Consider the following 27,293-nt stretch of genomic DNA (forward strand, 5'->3'; position numbering starts at 1 on the left):
GCATTTCAAAGGTCCTGGATTGATTACTTTACAAAGTATTGAGTTAAACTTTTTGACTGTCCAAATATTTATTTTCCGCAAGAATATACAAATTGTTTAAAAATCATACAATGATTTCCGGAATTTTTTGTTCTAATTCTGTCCTATGATGGAAATTACAGACCTCTCATCTTTTAAAGTGCAACAACTTGCACAATCGGTGGCTGTCCAAATACACACTCACATACAAACACTTGATCTTATTTCTGGAAATAAGTTTCCATTTTGCGATTTTGAAGTCACCAAGAAAAAATACAATATATCTAGGAAAAAATATCTATTCACGAAAAAAAAAACCCCCCGAAGACATTATGACCGTGTATTGAAGAGATTTCAGCCCAAAATAGACCCTCAATTGGTAAACATGTACTAGACTGATGGAAAAACAGGATATTATGTAAGACATAATTGTGACTTGACTGAATAGATCATCTCCAATGGCATATGTCCTCCCTCCTCTGAAATTACCTATCATTATACATTCAGAGATTATCAGCAGAAATATTTTGTCGGGAACTTGCTGAACTTAAAATGTGGGAAAAAAATAAAAAAATCCCTTCATTGTAGTCTTCCGTTAGCACATCCATATATATACATCCTCCGCTGTGAATGGGAATGAAAGCTAGTAGTGGTAATCATTTCAGCAGAAAGATCAATAGAAAAAAAATATATATCTTAGGTGTCAGGAAGAGTTAGGTTAGTATTCCCTGCCTGCCTCTTCTGCCAAATTTTAGTAGTTCTATAGCTGTACTGTATTACACAGGACTGTACTGGTCAGCTTTCAATGTATCAAACAGCAGTGAAGAGACACTAAAAAAAAAAAAAAAAAAAGTCAGTAACGTTACAATATCCCCATGCATGCAATCATTCAGGGCTATATCCTACGAGTATTCACGCTGCCTCCCTTCCTCCTCCCCTGCCCACAGCTCCAGCACTCCCTGATCCAGACAGTGAATGTTACCATATAAGGCCATGGATGATTTGAACCCTGACAGGCACACAATCACTGTTCCTGTACTGAAAGCTTATTGGCTGCATGGTCTCTCTGCTCTCATGACACATACGGGTGTGTGCAGCGTGGCCAGGTAACCCTTTATCTCCTGTCAGACCCCAGGGAATCATGGTAAGGATAGCGCCTTTCTATCTAAGTTAACTAGATGTGTGGTGTTACATTTTTTTATTTTGTTTCACTGTCAAAGGAATGTAAGCTCAGTTACAACAAGGGAAGACAAATACCTGAAAATCAGTGGCTTGCTGGGCCTAACTTTTTGGGGGTAATAACTAAAAATATTTATTTGTATAGGATGTCAGAATGAAAATGATCAAGCTGGCTGCTGGATTTTTCTGAGGGGCTCCCAAAACATAATAGAGTATACTCCTCACTTTGGAGTAATAACAGTCAATCCACAAGCTAGATCTACGGGGGGAACTTCTAATTAAAGGCTCGAATCAATTGCTGCTTATGTGGGTGTTATGGTCGCTAATGTAGCAATGTATGTTAACCATGTCCTTGTCATGCATTGTACTGTAAGTCACTGGTCACCTGTTTATATGCTTTGTAAGGCTCTGCGGAACACTTATGGCATCATAATAAATAATAATAATTAAAAAAAAAAAAACAACAACATGTGCACAGCTGCTGCAAGTTGGTATGGGTATTTATTTCTAATACAGGGAGCTCTTACATGAAGTTTTAACATTCTATAATGTTCACTACAGCCGCACAGTATTGTGGGCTTTTCTTCATACATTAGACAAGCATAAGTGGATGGACAAAAAGGTGTGCGCACAAGACAGACATGTCCTTTATACATGGGGAAACTCTGCATGTAGCACTATACACAGCAGCATCCCAGCAAACAAAGCACAATAAGCAAGGAGTGAGTACACAGGCTAATGTCCTATAGTCTATATGGCCTTCTGTAACTCATAGGACACAGTATTATTGTAGATTTCACCGCACAGCAGTGCCCTCCGGTATAGTTGCCAAGCAGTGAATCTGCATATAATCGTACCAAGTGTTAGATCACATCTATGAACATGAGTATTTAAAAAGCTCTCTCTACAGTATGGGAAAAGCTGAACTAAGTTTGTTCTCCTATTTCCCTTGATGTGGGATGGGTTCTCTAACAGCCCAAAGCAGAATAGAGTGCTGTGCAAGCAAATCCACATATACATTTTTCCTTGGCTTGCATGTTTCCGGCTCTCTATATAAAGATGAGACAGGAAGTGCTTTACCCTAACACATACAATACTGTATTAACTCCTGTATAACTAGCTATCCTAACATTCAGGCCTGATTCAACCCATCAGCTGTTTGTGCACTTCCAGCCACTAACTTTATAAGTGCATTAAATATAGAGTAAATGGATTTATATGCAGTCAAAATTATATTAATGCCATGCTTAGAACTCAGCAAGACATTATCTCATGTGCACTACCAGGACAGTACAATTCAGATCAATGTTCCAAAACCTCTCTGATTGGGGCCATCAGATAGTCTGTCTCACCTTGTATAAAAACACCTTAATAACTAAATGACCATCAACTACTGGAGTTCCTGATCATGGAGAGGACAAAGACAGCCACTGGCAGAGCATCTAAACGACTGAAATACTAATTTCAATTGTAAAAGGTGCGTACACACACGATTTTAATTAACAATTTTACTAAAATCGTTCATTTACTAAATGTAATGAACGATTTTTTTTTGAACTACAAACGATTTTTGCATATTCCCTTACTGAAAATCGTTGAGTTGGTCGGTCTGACTGAACTACAAACGTGAACGCGCATGAACGATAATCGGTCATCGTTTTAACTCAGAAAGTGAACGATTGTCAACGAACGATATAGTTAACTATAATCGTTCAAAAAAAAAAAAAAAATCGGTGTGTATGCAGCTTAACTATTAGACATGTGATTTGAAGCTTTTATGTTCTTCAGGGAAGACACAACTGATTGATGAAAAGGGGGCGCATTTTAAGACACTTTTCGGGCACATGCTAGAGTGTCCTTTTTAGGTCCGGCGCCGGACCTAGAGTGAACACTACTTTAGAGGTTCTTGAAAGTTGCTCTGTAATGGTGGGGAGGGATGGGACATCAAGGTGTAGCGTTCCCGCTAGGCTGTTTTAGCAGGGTGCGGCACCCTGCCCTCCTTCTGGAGGGCAAAAAGCACCCTGCCCTCCAGAAGGAGGGCAAAAAGCACCCTGCCCTCACAGGCTGCGGATGCAGTCTTCACACGCGGGACGCAGTGTCCCGCGGTTGGAGAAATGTGCGGTGACCCGGTCACCGGCGGAGAATAGACGCCGGGCGCATGCGCCCGGCATCTGTTCTCCCTGTATGCAGCACTTGGGGGCTGCCCGGCATGTCCGTAAGTGCCAGGCATGCCCCCAAGTATGATAAAAAAAGGGGACGCGTCTTATAGACACGCCCCCTTTTATGGCCACGCCCCCTTTTCACCCGCGCGCACAAAGTTACCCTCTCTAGCTCCGGCACCCTGCCTGCCGCCGGAGCTAGAGTGAACACTAAAGGTGGTAAGTAGACACATAATGAAAGCCAGGTCTTAAGCTGGGTACACACTGACAGATATATTGGCCAATCAATTGATCGGTCAATATACCTGCTGCCCGTCGGCAAGTATGTACACCCGATATGTCTGAACTGCATCGTTCACAGACATATCATATTGGCTGTGCTGCACACATCTGTCCATCGGCAAGTGTGTATGGGCAGTCTGCAGACCACCCATTCACACACAGCGGCAGCCACCAGGGGGGGGCGGGACACCCCCCCGCCCCCTGGCCACCAGGACCACAAGCAGATGATGGCCATTCAGTGTGTATGAACGACCGTCTGCAGATATATCTGTCAAGTGTGTACCCACAATTAAGAATCTGCAGGTTCCTGCATCAGATTAACAACCTGCTAAAGTGAAAATGTCCATCGCTGTTAAATATATCATGTTTAATGTATACATACGCGAAGCATTTTCTATAGCAATTATATTCATTACAAATGTATTGCTTTGCAAAAGGTTGGGAGGTACAGGTTGATTCTTCCATATCCAAATATTCCGAAATACGGAATAATTTTGGAATGACTGAGATAGAAACCTTTGATTTTTGATGGTTCAATGTACACAAACTTTGTCTAAAAGGTAAAAATTATTAAAAATAATGCATAAAATTACCTTCAGGCTGTGTGTATAAAACAAATGAAATTCATTTCTGTACACAAAAACTTTGCTTGAGCCACAAATTTATTGAAAATATTGTATAAAATTACTTGCAGACTGTGTGTATAAGGTGTATATATAACACAAATGCATTCTGTGTGTATATTGGGGTCCCATTCCCAAGATATTTCATTATATGCACATATTCCAAAATAGGGAATATTCAGTTATCCAAAATACCCCTGGTCCCAAGCATTTTGGATATGGGAGACTCAACCTGTACATATAATGCAAATGTGTAATTAAGGGGTACCCATGTGGAAAATAACTGAGAACCACTGCTTTAAGGCAAGACGGCTGCATAAACATTTGTATTCAACATACAATAAACAGAATTACTGCTCTCTAAATTAATATAAATTAAGGTATAACAAAAGTGTCTGTATATTTATCACCTATGTATAATTAAATGAGTGAATCCTTTGCTTTAAACTTTACACAATCCACCGTTCAATAAAGCTTTGATTAGTAGTGAATCTGCAATAGTGATACACTGGAAGCACATGACAAAAGCAAGGAGCAATGGAAGAGGTGCATACTGTGTTCTCAGTGCTTTGGTTATATCAGGGCAGGGCTGAATCAACAAGCCCAGGAGGCAGAACCACTATGTGACTGATACAAGCTATACTTCAAGGACTTGTGGGAAAGCAGCTAAAAGCTCTGTGTGCATATTATTGATTAGTGATTTACAGTAACTACATAGAAAGATATTTTCTCTTGCCTTGGCCACGGCAGATACAGACAGACTTGTCCTATAAACATAATTTAGCACCATTCACCAAAGCCATGTTCTGCCAGAGCAAAAATAAGGTTTGGTCATCACTGCTATTTCAGTTACCTTTTATGCCCAGCTGACACTACAGTATGATCATAGAAGATTGAGGATAAAGTTGAATCTGTAACCTAATTAATAAGCGGTAGAGGGGATCATGATGGTGATAGTGCCAATCAATAAAAGATTATGCATTTAGCTTTACATTGTAAACATAATGAGAATGATCACAGCCATCTACATAGTTCAGATTTTGGCAGCTTAGAACAGTTTCTACAGAAGTATATTCTTTAACCCACCATAGCAAACACATTTCTTAATGCAGACAGAGGCTTATCGGCTGAATAGGATATCTAATGTGTAAAGGTGCCCATCCACAAGAAGACAGGCAAAAGACTGCACGATTACGACATTGTATTTGTGCAGTCGTTTGTCAGTCTGTGATGTGCCTACACTGAACGAGCAGTCGTTCAGTGTTGGCACAAACATCTGCAAACATGCTGAACCTGAGGTTATCGTCAGGTTGACCAGCATGTTTGCCCGATGGTAGATGTCTAATAGACCAATTTTTTAAACAATCTGCAAACGTTTTTTCAAACGATTATCGAATGATTATTAAACGATATATATATCGTTCAATCGCTCATTTTAATAGTCTCGTGGATAGGCACCTTTAGACCTCTATTCTGTGCTCATTCTATATTTGTAGCTGTAATCGCAGAGGACTGCGTGACTATGGAAGTGGAGAAGCTCTGTAGCGTTTAAGCCTGTGTTTGCAACATGAAATATTCAAAAACTAAGGGGGGAATTTAATTAGCCTATTTGTTCCCTGAAAGCTGTCCAATTAGCCCTGAAGGCAGCCCGCATTTACATTTTTTTTTTTTTTTGCATCTGATCAGACGTGTAAAAAAATCCCCGATAATAGAGTGTTGACGGGTGAAGTGACCCCTGTTGTCGCATAGGTCCGTGTGTTAACACCTGCAGCACATCCTAGAAAAAAATGGCAACACATCTGATAAGTTAGAAAACCAAACACCCAAACGACAGTACACCAATGAGCACCAACAAAGTACTTCATTTGTAGGCTCTAAACCTGGAGAGTGTTGGCAATGGGCACGATTCAATTAAACGCGGAGCAAATAGTGCCGGGAATGAGCTCCCGGAGCTATTCAATGCTGAGCAAAGTTAGGTCGGGGAAGGCTCGTTCTCGCGCCTTTAACAGGGTGTTTAGGCGCAAGAACGGGCATTCTCCAACTAAACTTCCCAGCACGATGCTGTTTTCCCGGCGCTAAGGGCAGAAAACAGCATTGCGCCTGGACTTTCTGCTCGCATCCCCGAAGAAATCCTTAGTCGGGCTTAGCAGTGCAAATTAATTGAATAGCTCCAGGAGCAGATTCCCGGCACTATTCACTTCACGTTGAAAAGAATCGTGCCCAATGTTTGTAGGTTTCCAAATATATACATGCATTTCAACTTACGATTTTAAATAGAATAGCTCGAAGTTCAGGAGTGCAGTACCACTATACAAGTACATAAAGTGTACTTATTAAATGGTTAGTCTCCTTTTCATTTCTAAAAATCACATCTCAGACCAGCAAGAAGTGAAGCCCTAAAACTACAAATACAAGGTGATCATTAAACGGTCACATCCCACAGAACAGAGATTCTCCTGGTGACGTGTTAACAGTCTCCCACTACCAGTTTATACATCCAACATATACAAGTAACTTTAACAAACACGTATTTCAGGAAAATATTTGCAAAAACAGATGAACATACAGTATGGATGAACATATAGACAGGCCAATAGAGGTAATCTTTCGAAAAACACAATAGTAAAATAGTTTGGTCATCTCTCTCGTTTTGAACAAAAGCATGGCATTGCCCCATTGTACATTATTGTTGCTGTGGCCACAAGGTTTGCCAGAGACAGATACAATTAGAGCATGAATGGACAGCTCCTTAGATTCAGAATTGTGTTTATTTCCATAAATTACACATCAAGCAAAATGTTTGAGGTTCAGGCTTGGGTAAAATATCTAGCGATGACTGGTACAGACACACAAGCGGACATCACTGCACCATAACCACCACCAAGAGGTGCCAGGAAGCAGAGGCGTACATGGATGATAAAGTGACAATAATACTTAAGAAAAACGCAGTGCAATGACACTACTAGGACCAAAATTAGCTTATTGGGGTTGACAACCATAAAAGGCTAATCTAGAAGAGAACTAGTTTAGCAACTAAAAATACCCCTTCACTTCATCTCTGAGGGATAGGAAAAAATGACACATTGTCCTTCCACTTACCTTCAGTAATGGCAGCACCAGGAAGGCTCCCCCGCCACTGGCTTCAATTATTATGGCAACAAATTTGGGGTTAACAGCACAGAAGGAACTGTCCCAAGTAACGCGGGAAACCCTGATGTCATCATAGCACTGATCGTTCTTCACAGCCTGTCCGAAGACATGCCGGAACTTACTTTGTCGCACCACGCGCCTCATGGTTTCTGCAGGGACAAAGAAATAATGCATTGGTCAGTATAGACAAGAGTGAAGGCACACATCTACACCTTATGGTCAATGCAATTTACTATACAGATTTATAAACTGGGTTATTTGAAAAGAGAAGTTAAACATGAGTTATCATGGCAAGAAAATTATTGCCATGTACCATATTAGACTTCCACAGTAGTTCTTTTAGTCTCAATGTAGTTGGCATCCCAGCAGAGGTCACAATACCAGTGCCGTCCCATCTCCAAAATCACGACCGGCATCCCAATGGTAAGTATTAGTGTTAGGGGGAGAGTTAAGTATAGGGATTATGCTATGAGGAGGAGATTAGGGGTTACGCCACTTACCTAATTGTGTCGGAATTCTGCGGTCAGTATTCTGACGGCCAGCATCCCAACCACCAGGGTCCCATACCCAAAGCATTTTAGTCAAGCGAACATTGTACCATTTTCCATATACAGTATAGCACTGTTTTAGACCTAGAAGTTCTCTTCTCTCAGGCAACTTTAGTGACAAAATACATAAAAACTAGATATAATTCAACTGTAAATCTTGCCTTCAAATTAAGGGGGCATAGAGGCGATACATACAGCGGGCACAATACACAATAAAAATTACAACTAAATGCAAACATTGCATGCATCAAAGTGCAACATAAAGCCCAATATGCCAAGCTAGAGTCTTATACAGCTCCTGTGCAAGGTTCCTTACAGCAGGTGGCTCTGGAATGTGCATAAGGCATAAAGAGCTTGCTAGATTTAACATTCGATCTCATGCACACACACATAAGGCACTGTGTAGTAGAACATAAAAAACTATTCATTATTTGGTGAAAAATCATGTAGTAACCATTATAATGGGGACAGGGGGGGGGGGGTAAACTCTATTCTTATGAACCCCTGACAGTTGCATGTTTTCCAGATCTGTTATCCAGTTCCATGTTTTCCAGGTGTTATAATTACTGACATTTTAAAAGATCCACAGGTGGTCTGGAAAATATGGATAGCAAATTACAGCACAGTAATGCATTAAGAAGCTTCTAATAGAGAGCACACCCATTCCCTGTGGTTTCCTAAAGAAAACAATTCAAGGATAAAAGAAAACTCTGGCAACATTTCACAATCCATGAATGGAAGCAATGAGCTTTGGTCATAAATTACATATAATTATTGGTTTCACAACTATATTACTATGCTTTAAAGGCAACTAAAGGGGGATCAATAGGTAAGATCCGTATCACACAGCCTAGCTCCTCCTTCTGCTACGTGGAAAAGCAGTGACATCAGTCCTGCAGAGACTTCACGAAATAAGACTGAAAAAAACAATAAAGGAAGCGTCTGCCACTGGTGTGCAGCCAATTAGAGCTGGCACTAGCCCAACAGCAAGCATGCAATTGAAAAGCTTAACCTAGTATCTGCCAGAAGGAAAAGCTTCTGCGTAGCAACGACTATTGGCTACAAAGGGAGATAATTAGTTGGAAGCAGTGACCATCACAATGAAATAGAACAAATCACATTGTTACTGGCTGTAGTGGCTACTCCCAGTCTCAGGGAGGCAATTCTCCTCTAGATCAGCAGACATTCTATGGAAAAGTGATGCCCTAGACCAGATCCGACTAAAGAAGCTTATGCTTTCTATGCACAGTTTAGGTGCGTACACACGGAATTATATATTTTAATGATATGAACGATAACGATATCGTTCGACACATGGTGTGTATGCAATGAACCAGCAACGATGTGCGCTCCCGCTGGACGATAATTATATCGATCATTGTCCATGAATGCAGGCCAATCTGATATAGTTATCGCTGATGATCATTCTGTGTGTACCCAGCTTTACATCTAGGGAAGGGGTGGGCAATAAGCGGCATTGTAGAACTACACATCCCAGCATGCCCTACCACAGTTTTGCTATTTGTACATGCTAAACTGTTGCAAGCATGCTGGGATTTGTAGTTCAACAACATTTGGAGGGCCGCTTATTGCCCACCCCTGTTCTAGCTTTTTTGTTACATTACAACATGTAATTTTTTATCATCTGAATTGTATGTGATGGATCTGCACAAAATAGTCTAATTTGGTGAAGTGAAATGAGAAAAATATTTATAAATAAAATTCTGAAAATTGGCATGTGCATATGTAATCACCCCCTTTGGTTGCACCAGAACTTTTGAGGAGCTTCATAGCAATTACCTTCAGAAGTCACATAATTAGTGAAATGAAGTCCACCTGTGTGAAATCTAAGTGTCACATGATCTGTCAGTATAAACACACCTTTTCTGAAAGGTCCCAGAGGCTGCAACACCACTAAGCAAGAGGCATCCCACCATGAAAACAGGGGAGCCCTCCAAACAAGTCAGGGACAAAGTTGTTGAGAAGTACAATTCTGGGTTGGATTATAAAAAAAAAATCCAAATCTTTGATGATCCCCCGGAGCACCATCAAATCCATCATCATCAAATGGAAAGAACATGGTACCACAACAAACCTGCCAAGAGAGGGCCACCCACCAAAACTCACAGACAGGGCAAGGAGGGCATTAATCAGAGAGGCAGCACAGAGACCAAAGGTAACCCTGAAGGAGCTGCAGAGTTCCACAGCAGAGACTGGTGTATCTGTGCATGTGACCACAATAAGCCGTACATTCCATAAAGCTGGGCTTTATGGAAGAGTGGCCAGAAAAAAAGCCATTACTTATTTTTATCACTAAGAAGACACGATTTGAGTTTGCCAAAAGGCATGTGGGCGACTCCCCAAATGTATGGAGGAAGGTGCCCCGGTCAGATGAGACTAAAATTTTACTTTTCAGCCACCAAGGAAAACGCTATGTCTGGCACAAGCCCAACACATCCCATCACCCCAAGAACACCATCCCCACAGTGAAACATGGTGGTGGCAGCATCATGCTGTGGGGATGTTTTTCAGCAGCAGGGACTGGGAAACTGATTTGAGTCGAGGGAAAGATGGGTGCTAAATACAGGGATATTCTTGAGCAAAACCTGGTTCAGTCTGCCTGTGATTTGAGACTGGGACGGAGGTTCACGTTCCAGCAGGACAATGACCCGAAGCATACTGCTAAAGCAACACTCAAGTGGTTTAAGGGGAAACATTTAAATGTGCTGTAATCGCCTAGCCAAAGCCCAGATCTCAATCCAATTGAGAATCTGTGGTCAGACTTGGATGGTTTCTGCTTGTGAACAGCAATCTTCAACATGAAGGAGCTGGAGCAGTTTTGCCTTGAGGAATGGGCAAAAATCCCAGGGGCAAGCTCATAGAGACTTAACCAAAGAGACTTGCAGCTGTAAGTGCCGCAAAAGGTGGCTTTACAAAGTACTGACTGAATAGTTATGCATGCTGAAGTTTTCTGTTATGTTGTCCTAAATGTTTGACAATATAAAAAAAAAAAAAAAAAAAAAAAAAAAAAAAAGCGCACTTCACAGTTGTAGGCATGTTCTGTGAATGAAATGATGCACACCGTCAAACAATCCATTTTAAGTCCAGTTTGTGAGGGAACAAAACATGAAAAATGCAAGGGGGGGGGGGGGGGGGAATACTTTTGCAAGGCACTGTATATAGCTACATTATTCTTGTGGGGCTCTGGTTCAAGCTAGGAGATGCAAAATGCAAAACTGCTGTTGGAAATAGGTTTAAAACATAACTGTGAAAGCCTGCTACTTAAATGGTATTAAAATATTAGTAGCATAAAACTTGGCGGCAAATGTGCAACACCATAAACTACCTCTTCCCAGGTTTTACCATTTTGAAGCTACTATGGGAGTGCTCGAGTGTCTTTTGATGTTATTCTGAGGTGAATGCACACAACAATGCCAAACTTCATTTCTCTCCTGTAACCTGCATTACTTCACCCACAGTCCTACCCAAGTTTCTTCTCTTTTTTATCCCCTTTGCGGAGAGGGGGGTCTTTTAGGTACAGAAATAACTACAGATATGGAGAATATGTATTACGAGGCTTCCTTCACTTTAGCCACTCAATACAGCACAGGTATTTCAGTCTCATTACAAGCAAAGATTTATTGGCCGTTGAGTAAATTCCCATAAAAGAAATATGTAAATCAGTTCTATTTGTTAGAGGAAGGACTGCTCACTGGTTATTATTCTGCAGATGGAGACAGTGACCTAGATCCGACTATCTGGGCTGAAAATACCATCCAGTCATAGAAATAGGAATGATACTAACCGCTATGATTGGACATCCTAATTTAGAAAATTGTGTGCATAGCAATATCCTGTATTACAAAAACACAATCACTTTGTTTTAAAGGCACGCAATGAATTAAAACTAGGTTTCCATTTACATCCAATGTATAGAAAAGGAAGATAAAAGATTGCTGTATGAAATTTTCATAAGCACTGAGGGCCATATAAGGTAGAAAAGTATATTCATATGACTACTAGGGCAGTATTTAATGGTTATAGCGCACCCGATCTCCCATCTAAAGTGACGGGAGATTGCTGGGCGCTATTCAATTGTTGCCGTTTCTTGCGTTGATCGCGCCCAAAGTGGTCGGGTTTAGCAATGTAAACCACCGACCAAAGTGCCGGGGGGCTCGATCGCGAAGAGTGATGTTTGGGCGCCCAAACATGTCACTTTTTGCCCATTTCAGTTCGCACCTGCCCTAGGGCTGCGAGCTGAAATGGTGCGCCGGCAGTTTATTGCGCCTGACAGGAGAAACAATTGAATAGCTCCTGGCGGGCGCGTACAGGGGTGCAACAATTGAATACCACCCCTAGACTACTTGCAAAGTACTACAAGCAGCCCACACCGAATCATATCTGCATATACAGTATTTCCCCTACACAATGGGGGCGATTCAATTCAGTGCGATGGTAAATATGCCCAGGAAAGAGTTCCCAGAGCTGATCAATTCACAGCGCTGTTAGCCCAACTAAAGGATGTCTTCTAGCACCCTTCTGAGAGTGCGAGCAGAAATCCAACTGAAGTGCTGGTCGCGATGCTGATTTTCAGCTTAGCGCGGGGCTAATAGCCTTTGTGGCCAGAACTTCAGTCGGAGAATGCCGGTTAGTGTGACAAAACACCCAGCTTTAGGCGCGCTAACTGGCGTCTCCCACTTTTTATATCTATGGTATAGCTCTACCTTATGTGGCCATCAGTGTTTACAAAAATTTCATACAGCAATCTTTTTCTATACATTGGATGTAATGGAAACCTAGTTTTAATTCATTGCATGCCTTTAAAACAAAGTGATTGTGTTTTTGTAACACGATATTGCTATGCACACAATTTTCTAAATTTCAGTGGGACTTAACAGCGCAGTGAATTGAATAGTTCTGAGAACACCCAGTTTTTTTAGGCAGTTTAATCTTAGTCCAACATACTTGTTAACCACAGATGACCACAACACATGCAGGTTTCATAGCGAGCATCACCTAGCATACATGACAATAATAGGGTTTTGAACTGTACCAGAGCACATACTTGTCTCTCACAGAAGTGCGCGCCTGTTTCAAACAAAGTTCTGTTTTAGTAACCGTGAATTTGGAAAGTTTCACAGATAATGGTCACAGCACAGACTCAAGTGTTAGAAGCCCACAAAAGGTAGCGCAGCTCATAACCTCTCAATGCATGACAATAAGCCTATGGAACTTGAATGGGTCATCAATGGCATTGTGCTTCTATTGGCACCACACAATATCAGGCCAGTTGAACAATACCTAAGCATGTGTTGCCATCTCAAAGATGAAAGCAATGTCCATTCACCAACTTAGTAAAATGTTAATCACCACACACATAACAATGCTGCCTTTTTATCTAACAACTCAAGACTCCCAACCTCTGTCATGAAAATATCTGAATAGCCTTACAAATGACAGTTGTTTTCAGCTGTAAGAAAACAGATTACATGCACCTCGATTGCATACTTGGACAAGTCAGGACAATTTGGTAAAAGAAAGAAAAATCAGAGCAATACAACATTTGCTGTGAGAAGGTCACAAGAATGTTGCACACATACCTGAACAGGGCAGTGTTCATTTGTATTTTTTTTTTCTAAAACCCTTGTCTGTTTTGATTTTCATTTATTTAAATGTAACCCTAAGATTTAATTAATGCTTTTGGGACATCAGCACATCAGTTGTAAAAATAAAAGGGATGTATTAAATTATTTTATGCAGAGAGTTAATTAGTGGACGCGCAACAGAGCAATTCAGTTGTTGCTCCGCTCGGGATCGAATGCCCCAACTGCACACATTTCTGCTCGCAGCCTCCTGAGGTGGCAAGCAACAAAATCCGTGCACTGACAGTTTTACACAGCTAAACCTAAATCTAATTCAGCGGGACAAGAGATAATGAGCACCCAAACACATTTTAATTGCTTCAACGGATGGCCATTAATTATTGCAGCGCTAAAAATAATTGAATTGGCCCCTATATATATCTTGCAAAATCTGACAGATATTTACATTTTCTAACCTACCAGAGCAGGATTTGTACTGCTATGGGAACTCCATGACATTTGTACCTCGACACTGTTGCAAAAATTGGAAGATTGGCTGCTACTTAAATGTGGGTTTCTCAAAAAAACTACAAAGTACCTGGTGGACTCAAACCATAGTCACTGGCTGATTGGAGATAACACCCAATTTATAAACTTAAAAATACCAAATACAGTTACAGTTTAATTCCCATGTTGCAATAACAGTCTTCATATACAGGGTGTTTCACTCGCTATTGGCACCAAAGTTTGTCTTATAACTTTTAAAGGAATTGATGTAATTTTGTGAAATTTGGCCTCATCTCGTGTCTGTGCGTTACGTGCAGATATGAACATGTACAGAGCTGAAGAGCGAGTTTTTATTGTCCAGACATACTGTCCAGTCGATAAAGGTTCATATGGGCACGTAACAGACACAATGAATGTGGACGCCTCAGTACACAATATCACTGTCAGAAGCAGGAATACCTACTGGCTAGCAGTGGTGGCTCCAGAGGTGGGTCTGCAGCACAGTCCAAAATTCAAATAGGGGAACCACACCAACTGCCATCCTCACTGGCAGTTGGTGTGGCTCCCCTATTTGAATTTTGGACAGCTGGCCTTCCCTTTGCGCATGCATATATGCTAATGGCGAACACTTTCAACACTTGCTATGACCTCATGTTTTTCATAGACCAAGGTACAGTGCATCCGGAAAGTATTCACAGCGCGTCAGTTTTTTCACATTTTGTTATGTTACAGCCGTATTCCAAAATGGAATAAATTTTTGGACTCAAAATTGTACACACAATAGCCCATAATGACAACGTTGAAAAAAGTTTTTTGGAGATTTTTGCAATGAAAAAAAAACAACTAAGAAATCACATGTACATAAGTATTCACAGCCTTTGCTCAATACTTTGTTGATGCACCTTTGGCAGCAATTACAGCCTCAAGTCTTTTTGAATATGATGCCACAAGCTTGGTACACCTATCTTTGGGCAGTTTCGTCCATTCCTCTTTGCAGCGCATCTCAAACTCCATCAGCGTGGATGGGAAGAGTCAGTGCAGAGTCATTTTTTTCTCTCCAGAGATGTTCAATTGGATTCAAGTCTGGGCTGTGGCTGGGCCACTCAAGGACATTAACAGAGTTGTCCTGAAGCCACTCCTTTGATATCTTGGCTGTGCTTAGAGTTGCTGTCCTGCTGAAAGATGAACCGTCGCCCCAGTCTGAGGTCTACATGCTGCATTCATCTTTCCCTCTATCCTAACTAGTCTCCCAGTTCCTGCCGCTGAAAAAAATCCCCACAGCATGATGTTGCCACCACCATGCTTTACTGTAGGGATGGTATTGGCCTGGTGATGAGTGGTGCCTGGTTTCCTCCAAACATAACACCTGGCATTCACGCCAAAGAGCTCAATCTTTGTCTCACATGGTCAGAGTCTAGGAGTGGCTTCCGTCTGGCCACTATACCATACAGGCTTGATTGGTGGATTGCTGCAGAGATGGTTGTCCTTCTGGAATTTCTCATCTCTCCACAGAGGAATGCTGTAGCTCTGACAGAGTGACCATCGGATTCTTGGACACCTCCCCGACTAGGGCCATTCTCCCCCGATCGCTCAGTTTAGATGGCCGGCCAACTCTAGGAGGAGTCGTCCTAGTGGTTCTAAACTTCTTCCATTTACGGATGATGGAAGCCACTGTGCTCATTGGGAACTTCAAAGCATCAGATATTTTTCTGCACCCTTCCCCAGATGTGCCTCGAGACAATCCTGTCTCGGAGGTCTACAGACAATTCCTTGGACTTAATGTTTGGTTTGTGCTCTGACATGCACTGTCAAGTGAGGTACCTTATATAGACAGGTGTATGCCTTTCAAAATCATGTCCAATCAACTGAATTTACCACAGGTGGACTCCAATTAACCTGTAGGAACATCTCAAGGATGATCAGTGGAAACAGGATGCAACTGAGCTCAATTTTGAGCTTCATGGCAAGGCTATGAATACTTACGTACATGTGATTTCTTAGTGTTATTTTTTTTAAATTAAATTTGCAAAAAAAAAAAAAAATTTTTACACGTTGTCATTATGGGGTATTGTGTGTAGAATTTTGAGGACAAAATGAATTTATTCCATTTTGGAATAAGGCTGTAACATAAAATGTGGAAAAAGTGACACTGAATACTTTACGGATGCACTGTATGTCTGTGTCAAATTTTACTTAGTTACATAAATTACTTTAAAACTTATAAGAAAACCTTTGGGGTCAATAGCAAGTGAAACACCCTGTTTAACATCTAATGCTGCATACACACGTAAAGATTTTCTGTCCAACTATCCAACTAGTTGATTGGTTGGAATGAAAATCTGGTAACGTATACGAGTAAATGATGTTCAGCAATTTGCTCCTAAATGCCAGAAAACAGATGAAAATGGTCGTCAGACAAGTTTGAACAAATTGTTTAGATCAAACTACAGTTTTTGTCCCTTTTCCAGCATTTGGGAGCAAATTGCTGATTGTCATTTGCTTTCTTACCTTACCAGATTTTCATTCCAACCAATCAACTAGTTGGATGGTTGGACAGAAAATCTTTACGTGTGTATGCACCTTCAGAGGTACAGCCAGGTACAATGATCATCTTAAAACAGCAACTTATGTTAAAAACAACAAAATAAGCTTGTGTAAAATACAATTTAGGAAACACCACACTATAAAATGGGTTTTAAAAATAAATTCAATTCTTTTTAGTATTCTGCTGAATCCAAAATCTTCAACGGATTCAAACAGAAACTGAATCCTTAAAACAAGAAAAAAAAAAAAAGTAAAGGTTTTAACCTTAAAATGGTTAGGGAAGTTGTATTCAGGTTCCATGCCATGTGGGTAAAATGCGAATCACTGCACTGAGGGAGTTTGTGTTTAGCGTCAACGGTGGCAAGGTGGTGAAAATAAGAAAAAATTTTAAATTGCAAATTATAAAATGTATACAGATTAAATTTTTTTATTTTTTTTTAAACTGGAGTCGCAGTATGGTACAGAGTCCAGCAGCTGCAAGACCACGAGAGAGTAATTTACTAGCTCACTGAATGTTTAAATCCCAACGCTATGCATCAGGACCAACGTAATTATAAAATTTATTTTTAGGTATAAAATATGCACCACAGCACTGGACGAAGTCCAGCAGCTATGGTTCTAAAAGGGTGGAGTCCCGGAACTAGGTGCCAGGACTAGTATTTAAAGTGAATATTTAAATATCTTTAAAATGTGAACGTTGTGTTCACAATATGTCTACACTATTACAGCTGCAGACTTCACTCCTGGACTCTGTCGCTCTCGGTCCCCAGTGGGGGACACAGTAATCGACAAAGGAACAGGAGAACAAAGTGCTCACTGTTACGGAGCACTGCTCAGCCCAGCCATCAGCAGCAAGACACCGGAGGGAGAATCAGGGTAAGATAGGAACAGTTTACCGATCGTATTCCTGCATTCATCCAGATCCTGCTCCACACATCTAATCCCACTAAAACCGGCAAAAACATTTGTACTAGGTGGAGGTGGAGTGTTAAACAAAAAGTAAACCAACACAATTTTTATTTTTTTAAAGAGATTTTTAAAAGATTAAAAGGGTACTATTCTATTCAACGCGACGTGAATAGCACTGAAAATCAGCTCCCAGAGCTATTCCGTTTGTCGCGCTGCTAAGCCCGACTATAAGGATTTCTTCTTGCATATCTCTGGGGATGCGAGCAGAAATCTGACAAAAGTCCAGTCACGATGCTGTTTTCTGCCCTTAGCGCCGGGAAAACAGCATCGCCCCGGGAAGTTTAGTCAGAGAATGCCCGTTCTCGCACCTTAACACCCTGTCTAAGGTGCGAGAACGAGCCTTCCCCGACCTAACTTCGCGCAGCATTGAATTGCTCCTGGAGCTCATTCCCGGCGTTATTCACTTCGCATTTAATTGAATTGTGCCCTGTGTTTGTAGTTAGATTTTGACGATTTCATTCACTTTAATACTGTCAGAAATTAATCGTTGGTAAAATCGTTCTATCATTCATTTGACAAATCTGACCGTGTGTATGCACCATAAGAGTAGCTGCCTACGTTACGAATTAAACTAGAATTATAGTACAAAGTACCCTGCACACCCTCACAAGACATACCGCTTACCAGGACAAAACTGTCAAGTAGCAGTTTTAGTACACAAAAATAACAAACATAGATCCTCCAAAAAAAAAAAAAAAAGAGGTTTATACATCAATGGGCACGAATGTGTGTGCTCTCATGTCCCCTGTATTTGTTGTTATCACCATGTCTTCTCGTTCTTAGTGCCCTCCATCCCCCTTATAAATTTATTGTTGCCACACCTGTACACACCTCTAATTATAAAAATGTTGTCAGTGTTAACATTGGTGTTATATCTGTAACGGACTGATTGAAAAGTAAATAAAAACTACACTCCCATAGTCCCTATGATGATTAAAAACATCACCACCTACTGAAAAGTCTGGTTAAAGTGGGGGAGTCATGTATAAACTATAGGCTTAAGTAAACTATTGAAGATGAATGATATATTCTGTAAATACCTGCATAATATGTGCGCTAAATAAATGTGAATAATTGATGCACCTTCCTTGTATTTGATGTCATGGCTCACTTCAGTGTCTGTTTGGTATAGGTAATGGATTCAGCAGAACACTAAAGTGAATGCAGAGTTTCTTAGACCCTTAATTACTAATCACCTTGGAGTTACAGGGCCTGTATAAAAACTCCCAGACTGCAGTATTGTGCTTATTTATATATGACATGATTAAATGATCTCACTAAACTTTATAGTTGTTTCTCATAATTATTTATACAGAAATTACATTAGGGAAAGTACATTATTCCTATTCTATTACAAGTGGTACAGGTTTGTCAAGTAACTAGGGAATGTGTTTTACTGACTATTGACAGCAGAACACAAACAAAGTGATACTTCCTAGTATCAGTCCTATATGAACATACAGGTCACATCAACCAAAGAGCGCAAACCTCACCCCACCTTTGGTCATATATGTAACTGAACAACTCCCAGCCACACTTTAGAAAAAGGAAGGTCACAAGAATATAACCTTAATTATTCTGCTGTTTTGTATCATGTAAAAAGAAAAGGTTTTAACACATACAGTCCATGTACAATAACTTACGTCTCTGGCTAGAGCAGAAAAAGATTTGTAGTCGAAAACCACTACACTTCCTGACGCTGTTGTGAAAATGGGATTTTGGTACCTCCCGGTAAATCCTTTTCTCTGATTCCACAGGGGACCTTGCTTATGCTGGGGTATAGAGGTGTGGATAACTGGAGCTGGCACTTTAAAAATCTAGAATTGTGAAGCTCCTCCCCCTCTATGCCCCATCAGCCCCCAGTTTAGAAAATGAAGACCGAGAGGAGATGGAGAACAAGCGGAGTAAAAGGGAGAGAAGAACACACAATCAAAACATACAACATACGGAAAACAAACCAAACAGACAGGCATAGAGCGTAGAGGTGGGCGTCCAGTGTCCCCTGTGGAATCAGAGAAAAGGATTTACCGGTAGGTACCAAAATCCCATTTTCTCTTTCATCCACTAGGGGACACTGGAGTTGCTTACGCTGGGAACGTCCCAAAGTTTTCCCCACGGGCGGAAGCGCTCTGCGGAACCTGCAGAACCAGGCGGCCAAAACTTGATACCAAAGCAGCAAACGTATCAAAAAACTCTAAATTTCCACCCACGTGTGAACTGAAGACCAAATAGCCGCACGGCACAATTGTGACGTGGAGGCACCCCCACCGGCCGCCCATGACACACCCACAGAACGTGTGGAATGAGTCTAAATGGATGAAGGCCAACAGTCAGCACGAACATAAGCCTGATCAATAATCAGCCTAATCCAACATGCCAATGTCTTAGACACTGGCCAACCCCTCCGAACAGCATCATAGGAGGACAAAACAACAATTCTGACTTGCGGAGGGACGCTGTCCTGGCATATAGATGCAGATAGCTCTAACTACATCCAAAAGTAAAAGAAACACCGGAGTCCTCCACCAAAGACGGTACCACAATAGGCCGATTGATATGGAAGGCCGACAACCCTGGGAAGGAAGGTGGCTACCGTCCGGAGTTCCGCTCAATCAGCATGAAACATAAGGTGGCTTATAGGACAGAGCACCCAATACCGAACTCTACCAGCCAAAGCTAGAGCCAGGAGGAGGATAGTCTTCCAAGACAAGTACTTAATAGCAACCTCTTCCGAGGTTCAAACCTGGACAACTGAAGAAACAGAAGCGCTAAGTCTAAGTACCAGGGAGCTATCGGAGGTATAAAAGGAGGCTGCACACGCAAGACCCCCTAAAGGTACGGCTGCACCTCAGGAATGAGGGCCAATTTTCGTTGAAAGAAAATAGAAATGGCAGAACCTTGAAAGTTCAAAGGCGAAAGCCAGAATCCAGTCCCCTCTGAAGAAAATACAGAAACCGGGACAACTGAAAAGTCCTAGACGGAAGACCCCGACTGGAACACCGTACGATATAAGATCGCCAGATGAGGCAATGCGCAGCCAAAACTGGCTTCCTGGCACGCAGTATGGTGGGAATCACCAAGTCTGGGATGCTTCTGCGTCCTAAGATATCGGTTTCAGGAGACACCCCGTTAAAAACGCAGTTGTGCTAAGTTGGGGTGGACGAAAGGACCCTGCTGTAGAAAATCCGTGTGCCGAGAAAGGGGCGACGAGTCATCTACCAGTAGGGACCAAAAGTTCGAGAACCAACTACTCCGAGGCCAGTTCGGAGCCACGAGAAAGACAGAGGCTGACTCGTGTCTTATCCCTTTTTAGAAGGAAGAATTGGAATCGGAGGAAAAAGGTAAACGAAGTTGTAAATCCATGGAACTGTCAGAGCGTCTACTGCCTCCGCCTGCAGATCTCGAGTTCTTGACACACAGGGCGGAATTCAATTGATTACGCGGTCCGGATCTCCGGTCTAAAGTGACAGGAGATCGCGGGCCGCCATTCAATTGCTGCCGTTCTTCGCGCTGATCGCGTCCATAGAGGTCAGGTTTAGCCGGGTAAAGTAGCTAAACCCGACCAAAGTGCTGGGCGCGATCGCAAAAAGTGATGTTTGGGCGCCCAAACATGTCACTTTTCGCACATTTCAGCTCTCATCCCCCAGGGGCTGCGAGCTGAAATGTAGCGCTTGGCAGCTGATCGCGCCCGACAGGAGCAAGAATAGAATAGCTCCGTCGGGCGCGATAGGGGATGAAAACAATTGAATTCCGCCCATATAGTGGGAATTGATGATTCAATCCTGACTCCATGAAGTCCACCTGAAAACACCCCCATCATCATATCAGCGCTTTGAACTCATTTGGATGACGCTTCCATTCCCCTGGGTAGTAGATCCTGGCGACCTAGATAATCTGCTTCCAAGTGGGTCACACCCTGGATTAATACCGCCAACAGGATTTTTTATTTTTATTTTTTTTTGTCTTCCCACCGGAGAATCTGAGATACTTCTCCCATGGCCATGCGACTACGAGTCCCGCCCTGGCAGTTGATGTAAGCAACAGCCATAGCATTGTCGGACTGAACTCTTACCGAACAAGTCTTCAGCAACTCTGTTGCTTCTATCAGAGCATTGTAGATCGCTCTGAGTTCCAACACATTTATGGGCCACTTCTGATCCAGAGGGGACCATCGACCCTAAAAATGAAAATCGAGGGCTACCGCTCCTCATCCTCAAAGGCTGGCATGCATTGTTACATTGATCCAGTCCCACACTCCGAAATTTTGGCCCGCTAAAAGATTGTTGGATTGTGTGGACCAGAGGAGGGTCACTCTGGTAACCTGGCTCAGACGGATTTGTCGCTGTAGAAGCAGATGAGACCCTGACCCTTGTGACCAGCAGGGCCAGCTGAAACACTCTGGAGTGGAACCGTCCGAACTGTAGTGCCTCGAAAGCAGCTACCATCTTCCACAAGAGACGCAAAGAAGTAGGTACACCTTCTTTGTTTTGAGGACCAGTTGAACTAACAACCGGATATCCCGGGCTTTGTCTATCGGAAGAAAGACCTTCTGTGATGCCGTATCCAGGATCATGCCCAGAAACAGGAGCTTCTGGGATGGAATGAGATTTGATTTCTTGAAGTTGATTATACAACCGTGTTAGAGTGTGAATTGTCAGTAAAGGCATGGTTTGATAGAAGGGATACCGATAAGAGCCTTGTGCAACAGGTGTTCCAAATTAAGTATTATGTACACCCCCGACAACCGAAGGAGAGTAATCATGACTGACATGAGTTTGAAGGGAGGGGCGGGGGGAGGCAGGAGGAAGAGAGGGGCGGGGGGAGGCAGGAGGAAGAGAGGGGCGGGGGGAGGCAGGAGGAAGAGAGGGGCGGGGGGAGGCAGGAGGAAGAGAGGGGCGGGGGGAGGCAGGAGGAAGAGAGGGGCGGGGGGAGGCAGGAGGAAGAGAGGGGCGGGGGGAGGCAGGAGGAAGAGAGGGGCGGGGGGAGGCAGGAGGAAGAGAGGGGCGGGGGGAGGCAGGAGGAAGAGAGGGGCGGGGGGAGGCAGGAGGAAGAGAGGGGCGGGGGGAGGCAGGAGGAAGAGAGGGGCGGGGGGAGGCAGGAGGAAGAGAGGGGCGGGGGGAGGCAGGAGGAAGAGAGGGGCGGGGGGGAGGCAGGAGGAAGAGAGGGGCGGGGGGAGGCAGGAGGAAGAGAGGGGCGGGGGGAGGCAGGAGGAAGAGAGGGGCGGGGGGAGGCAGGAGGAAGAGAGGGGCGGGGGGAGGCAGGAGGAAGAGAGGGGCGGGGGGAGGCAGGAGGAAGAGAGGGGCGGGGGGAGGCAGGAGGAAGAGAGGGGCGGGGGGAGGCAGGAGGAAGAGAGGGGCGGGGGGAGGCAGGAGGAAGAGAGGGGCAAGTATTATGTACACCCCCGACAACGAAGGAGAGTAATCATGACTGACATGAGTTTGAAGGGAGGGGCGGGGGGAGGCAGGAGGAAGAGAGCGGGGCGGGGGGGAGGCAGGAGGAAGAGAGGGGCGGGGGGAGGCAGGAGGAAGGAGGGGCGGGGGGAGGCAGGAGGAAGAGAGGGGCGGGGGGAGGCAGGAGGAAGAGAGGGGGGGGCGGAGGGGGGGAGGCAGGAGGAAGAGAGGGGCGGGGGGAGGCAGGAGGAAGAGAGGGCGCGGGGGGAAGAGCAGGAGGAAGAGAGGGGGCGGGGGGAGGCAGGAGGAAGAGAGGGGCGGGGGGAGGCAGGAGGAAGAGAGGGGCGGGGGGAGGCAGGAGGAAGAGAGGGGCGGGGGGGAGCAGGAGGAAGAGAGGGGCGGGGGGAGGCAGGAGGAAGAGAGGGGCGGGGGGAGGCAGGAGGAAGAGAGGGGCGGGGGGAGGCAGGAGGAAGAGAGGGGCGGGGGGAGGCAGGAGGAAGAGAGGGGCGGGGGGAGGCAGGAGGAAGAGAGGGGCGGGGGGAGGCAGGAGGAAGAGAGGGGCGGGGGGAGGCAGGAGGAAGAGAGGGGCGGGGGGAGGCAGGAGGAAGAGAGGGGCGGGGGGAGGCAGGAGGAAGAGAGGGGCGGGGGGAGGCAGGAGGAAGAGAGGGGCGGGGGGAGGCAGGAGGAAGAGAGGGGCGGGGGGAGGCAGGAGGAAGAGAGGGGCGGGGGGAGGCAGGAGGAAGAGAGGGGCGGGGGGAGGCAGGAGGAAGAGAGGGGCGGGGGGAGGCAGGAGGAAGAGAGGGGCGGGGGGAGGCAGGAGGAAGAGAGGGGCGGGGGGAGGCAGGAGGAAGAGAGGGGCGGGGGGAGGCAGGAGGAAGAGAGGGGCGGGGGGAGGCAGGAGGAAGAGAGGGGCGGGGGGAGGCAGGAGGAAGAGAGGGGCGGGGGGAGGCAGGAGGAAGAGAGGGGCGGGGGGAGGCAGGAGGAAGAGAGGGGCGGGGGGAGGCAGGAGGAAGAGAGGGGCGGGGGGAGGCAGGAGGAAGAGAGGGGCGGGGGGAGGCAGGAGGAAGAGAGGGGCGGGGGGAGGCAGGAGGAAGAGAGGGGCGGGGGAGGCAGGAGGAAGAGAGGGGCGGGGGGAGGCAGGAGGAAGAGAGGGGCGGGGGAGGCAGGAGGAAGAGAGGGGCGGGGGGAGGCAGGAGGAAGAGAGGGGCGGGGGGAGGCAGGAGGAAGAGAGGGGCGGGGGGAGGCAGGAGGAAGAGAGGGGCGGGGGGAGGCAGGAGGAAGAGAGGGGGCGGGGGGAGGCAGGAGGAAGAGAGGGGCGGGGGGAGGCAGGAGGAAGAGAGGGGCGGGGGGAGGCAGGAGGAAGAGAGGGGCGGGGGGAGGCAGGAGGAAGAGAGGGGCGGGGGGAGGCAGGAGGAAGAGAGGGGCGGGGGGAGGCAGGAGGAAGAGAGGGGCGGGGGGAGGCAGGAGGAAGAGAGGGGCGGGGGGAGGCAGGAGGAAGAGAGGGGCGGGGGAGGCAGGAGGAAGAGAGGGGCGGGGGGAGGCAGGAGGAAGAGAGGGGCGGGGGGAGGCAGGAGGAAGAGAGGGGCGGGGGGAGGCAGGAGGAAGAGAGGGGCGGGGGGAGGCAGGAGGAAGAGAGGGGCGGGGGGAGGCAGGAGGAAGAGAGGGGCGGGGGGAGGCAGGAGGAAGAGAGGGGCGGGGGGAGGCAGGAGGAAGAGAGGGGCGGGGGGAGGCAGGAGGAAGAGAGGGGCGGGGGGAGGCAGGAGGAAGAGAGGGGCGGGGGGAGGCAGGAGGAAGAGAGGGGCGGGGGGAGGCAGGAGGAAGAGAGGGGCGGGGGGAGGCAGGAGGAAGAGAGGGGCGGGGGGAGGCAGGAGGAAGAGAGGGGCGGGGGGAGGCAGGAGGAAGAGAGGGGCGGGGGGAGGCAGGAGGAAGAGAGGGGCGGGGGGAGGCAGGAGGAAGAGAGGGGCGGGGGGAGGCAGGAGGAAGAGAGGGGCGGGGGGAGGCAGGAGGAAGAGAGGGGCGGGGGGAGGCAGGAGGAAGAGAGGGGCGGGGGGGAGGCAGGAGGAAGAGAGGGGCGGGGGGAGGCAGGAGGAAGAGAGGGGCGGGGGGAGGCAGGAGGAAGAGAGGGGCGGGGGGAGGCAGGAGGAAGAGAGGGGCGGGGGGAGGCAGGAGGAAGAGAGGGGCGGGGGGGAGGCAGGAGGAAGAGAGGGGCGGGGGGAGGCAGGAGGAAGAGAGGGGCGGGGGGAGGCAGGAGGAAGAGAGGGGCGGGGGGAGGCAGGAGGAAGAGAGGGGCGGGGGGAGGCAGGAGGAAGAGAGGGGCGGGGGGAGGCAGGAGGAAGAGAGGGGCGGGGGGAGGCAGGAGGAAGAGAGGGGCGGGGGGAGGCAGGAGGAAGAGAGGGGCGGGGGGAGGCAGGAGGAAGAGAGGGGCGGGGGGAGGCAGGAGGAAGAGAGGGGCGGGGGGAGGCAGGAGGAAGAGAGGGGCGGGGGGAGGCAGGAGGAAGAGAGGGGCGGGGGGAGGCAGGAGGAAGAGAGGGGCGGGGGGAGGCAGGAGGAAGAGAGGGGCGGGGGGAGGCAGGAGGAAGAGAGGGGCGGGGGGAGGCAGGAGGAAGAGAGGGGCGGGGGGAGGCAGGAGGAAGAGAGGGGCGGGGGGAGGCAGGAGGAAGAGAGGGGCGGGGGGAGGCAGGAGGAAGAGAGGGGCGGGGGAGGCAGGAGGAAGAGAGGGGCGGGGGGAGGCAGGAGGAAGAGAGGGGCGGGGGGGAGGCAGGAGGAAGAGAGGGGCGGGGGGAGGCAGGAGGAAGAGAGGGGCGGGGGGAGGCAGGAGGAAGAGAGGGGCGGGGGGAGGCAGGAGGAAGAGAGGGGCGGGGGGAGGCAGGAGGAAGAGAGGGGCGGGGGGAGGCAGGAGGAAGAGAGGGGCGGGGGGAGGCAGGAGGAAGAGAGGGGCGGGGGGAGGCAGGAGGAAGAGAGGGGCGGGGGGAGGCAGGAGGAAGAGAGGGGCGGGGGGAGGCAGGAGGAAGAGAGGGGCGGGGGGAGGCAGGAGGAAGAGAGGGGCGGGGGGAGGCAGGAGGAAGAGAGGGGCGGGGGGAGGCAGGAGGAAGAGAGGGGCGGGGGGAGGCAGGAGGAAGAGAGGGGCGGGGGGAGGCAGGAGGAAGAGAGGGGGCGGGGGGAGGCAGGAGGAAGAGAGGGGCGGGGGGAGGCAGGAGGAAGAGAGGGGCGGGGGGAGGCAGGAGGAAGAGAGGGGCGGGGGGAGGCAGGAGGAAGAGAGGGGCGGGGGGAGGCAGGAGGAAGAGAGGGGCGGGGGGAGGCAGGAGGAAGAGAGGGGCGGGGGGAGGCAGGAGGAAGAGAGGGGCGGGGGGAGGCAGGAGGAAGAGAGGGGCGGGGGGAGGCAGGAGGAAGAGAGGGGCGGGGGGAGGCAGGAGGAAGAGAGGGGGCGGGGGGAGGCAGGAGGAAGAGAGGGGCGGGGGGAGGCAGGAGGAAGAGAGGGGCGGGGGAGGCAGGAGAAGAGAGGGGCGGGGGAGGCAGGAGGAAGAGAGGGGCGGGGGGAGGCAGGAGGAAGAGAGGGGCGGGGGAGGCAGGAGGAAGAGAGGGGCGGGGGGAGGCAGGAGGAAGAGAGGGGCGGGGGGAGGCAGGAGGAAGAGAGGGGCGGGGGGAGGCAGGAGGAAGAGAGGGGCGGGGGGAGGCAGGAGGAAGAGAGGGGCGGGGGGGCAGGAGGAAGAGAGGGGCGGGGGGGAGGCAGGAGGAAGAGAGGGGCGGGGGGAGGCAGGAGGAAGAGAGGGGCGGGGGGAGGCAGGAGGAAGAGAGGGGCGGGGGGAGGCAGGAGGAAGAGAGGGGCGGGGGGAGGCAGGAGGAAGAGAGGGGCGGGGGGAGGCAGGAGGAAGAGAGGGGCGGGGGGAGCAGGAGGAAGAGAGGGGCGGGGGGAGGCAGGAGGAAGAGAGGGGCGGGGGGAGGCAGGAGGAAGAGAGGGGCGGGGGGAGGCAGGAGAAGAGAGGGGCGGGGGAGGCAGGAGGAAGAGAGGGGCGGGGGAGGCAGGAGGAAGAGAGGGGCGGGGGGAGGCAGGAGGAAGAGAGGGGCGGGGGGAGGCAGAGGAAGAGAGGGGCGGGGGGAGGCAGGCGGAAGAGAGGGGCGGGGGGAGGCAGGCGGGAAGAGAGGGGCGGGGGGAGGCAGGCGGAAGAGAGGGGCGGGGGGAGGCAGGAGGAAGAGAGGGGCGGGGGGAGGCAGGCGAGAGAGGGGCGGGGGAGGCAGGCGGAAGAGAGGGGCGGGGGGAGGCAGGCGGAAGAGAGGGGCGGGGGGAGGCAGGCGGAAGAGAGGGGCGGGGGAGGCAGGCGGAAGAGAGGGGCGGGGGGAGGCA

At 47.7% G+C, this 27,293-nt stretch overlaps 1 protein-coding gene across 2 annotated transcripts in view; it reads right to left on the reverse strand.

Annotated features, from left to right (window-relative positions):
• CORO1C (coronin 1C) overlaps positions 1-27,293 on the reverse strand; it is a 95,810-nt gene that overhangs the window by 37,244 nt on the left and 31,273 nt on the right. For both annotated transcript variants that reach the window (XM_088457271.1, XM_088457270.1), the window contains exon 2: positions 7,361-7,560. In XM_088457271.1, coding sequence (XP_088313397.1) covers positions 7,361-7,555 — 195 coding nt within the window. In that variant the 5' untranslated portion in view covers positions 7,556-7,560. The remainder of the gene's footprint in view (positions 1-7,360; positions 7,561-27,293) is intronic.

Source organism: Taudactylus pleione, unplaced genomic scaffold (assembly GCF_031769625.1).
Source record: "Taudactylus pleione unplaced genomic scaffold, aTauple2 ptg000749l, whole genome shotgun sequence".
Classification (NCBI taxonomy): Eukaryota; Metazoa; Chordata; class Amphibia; order Anura; family Myobatrachidae; genus Taudactylus; species Taudactylus pleione.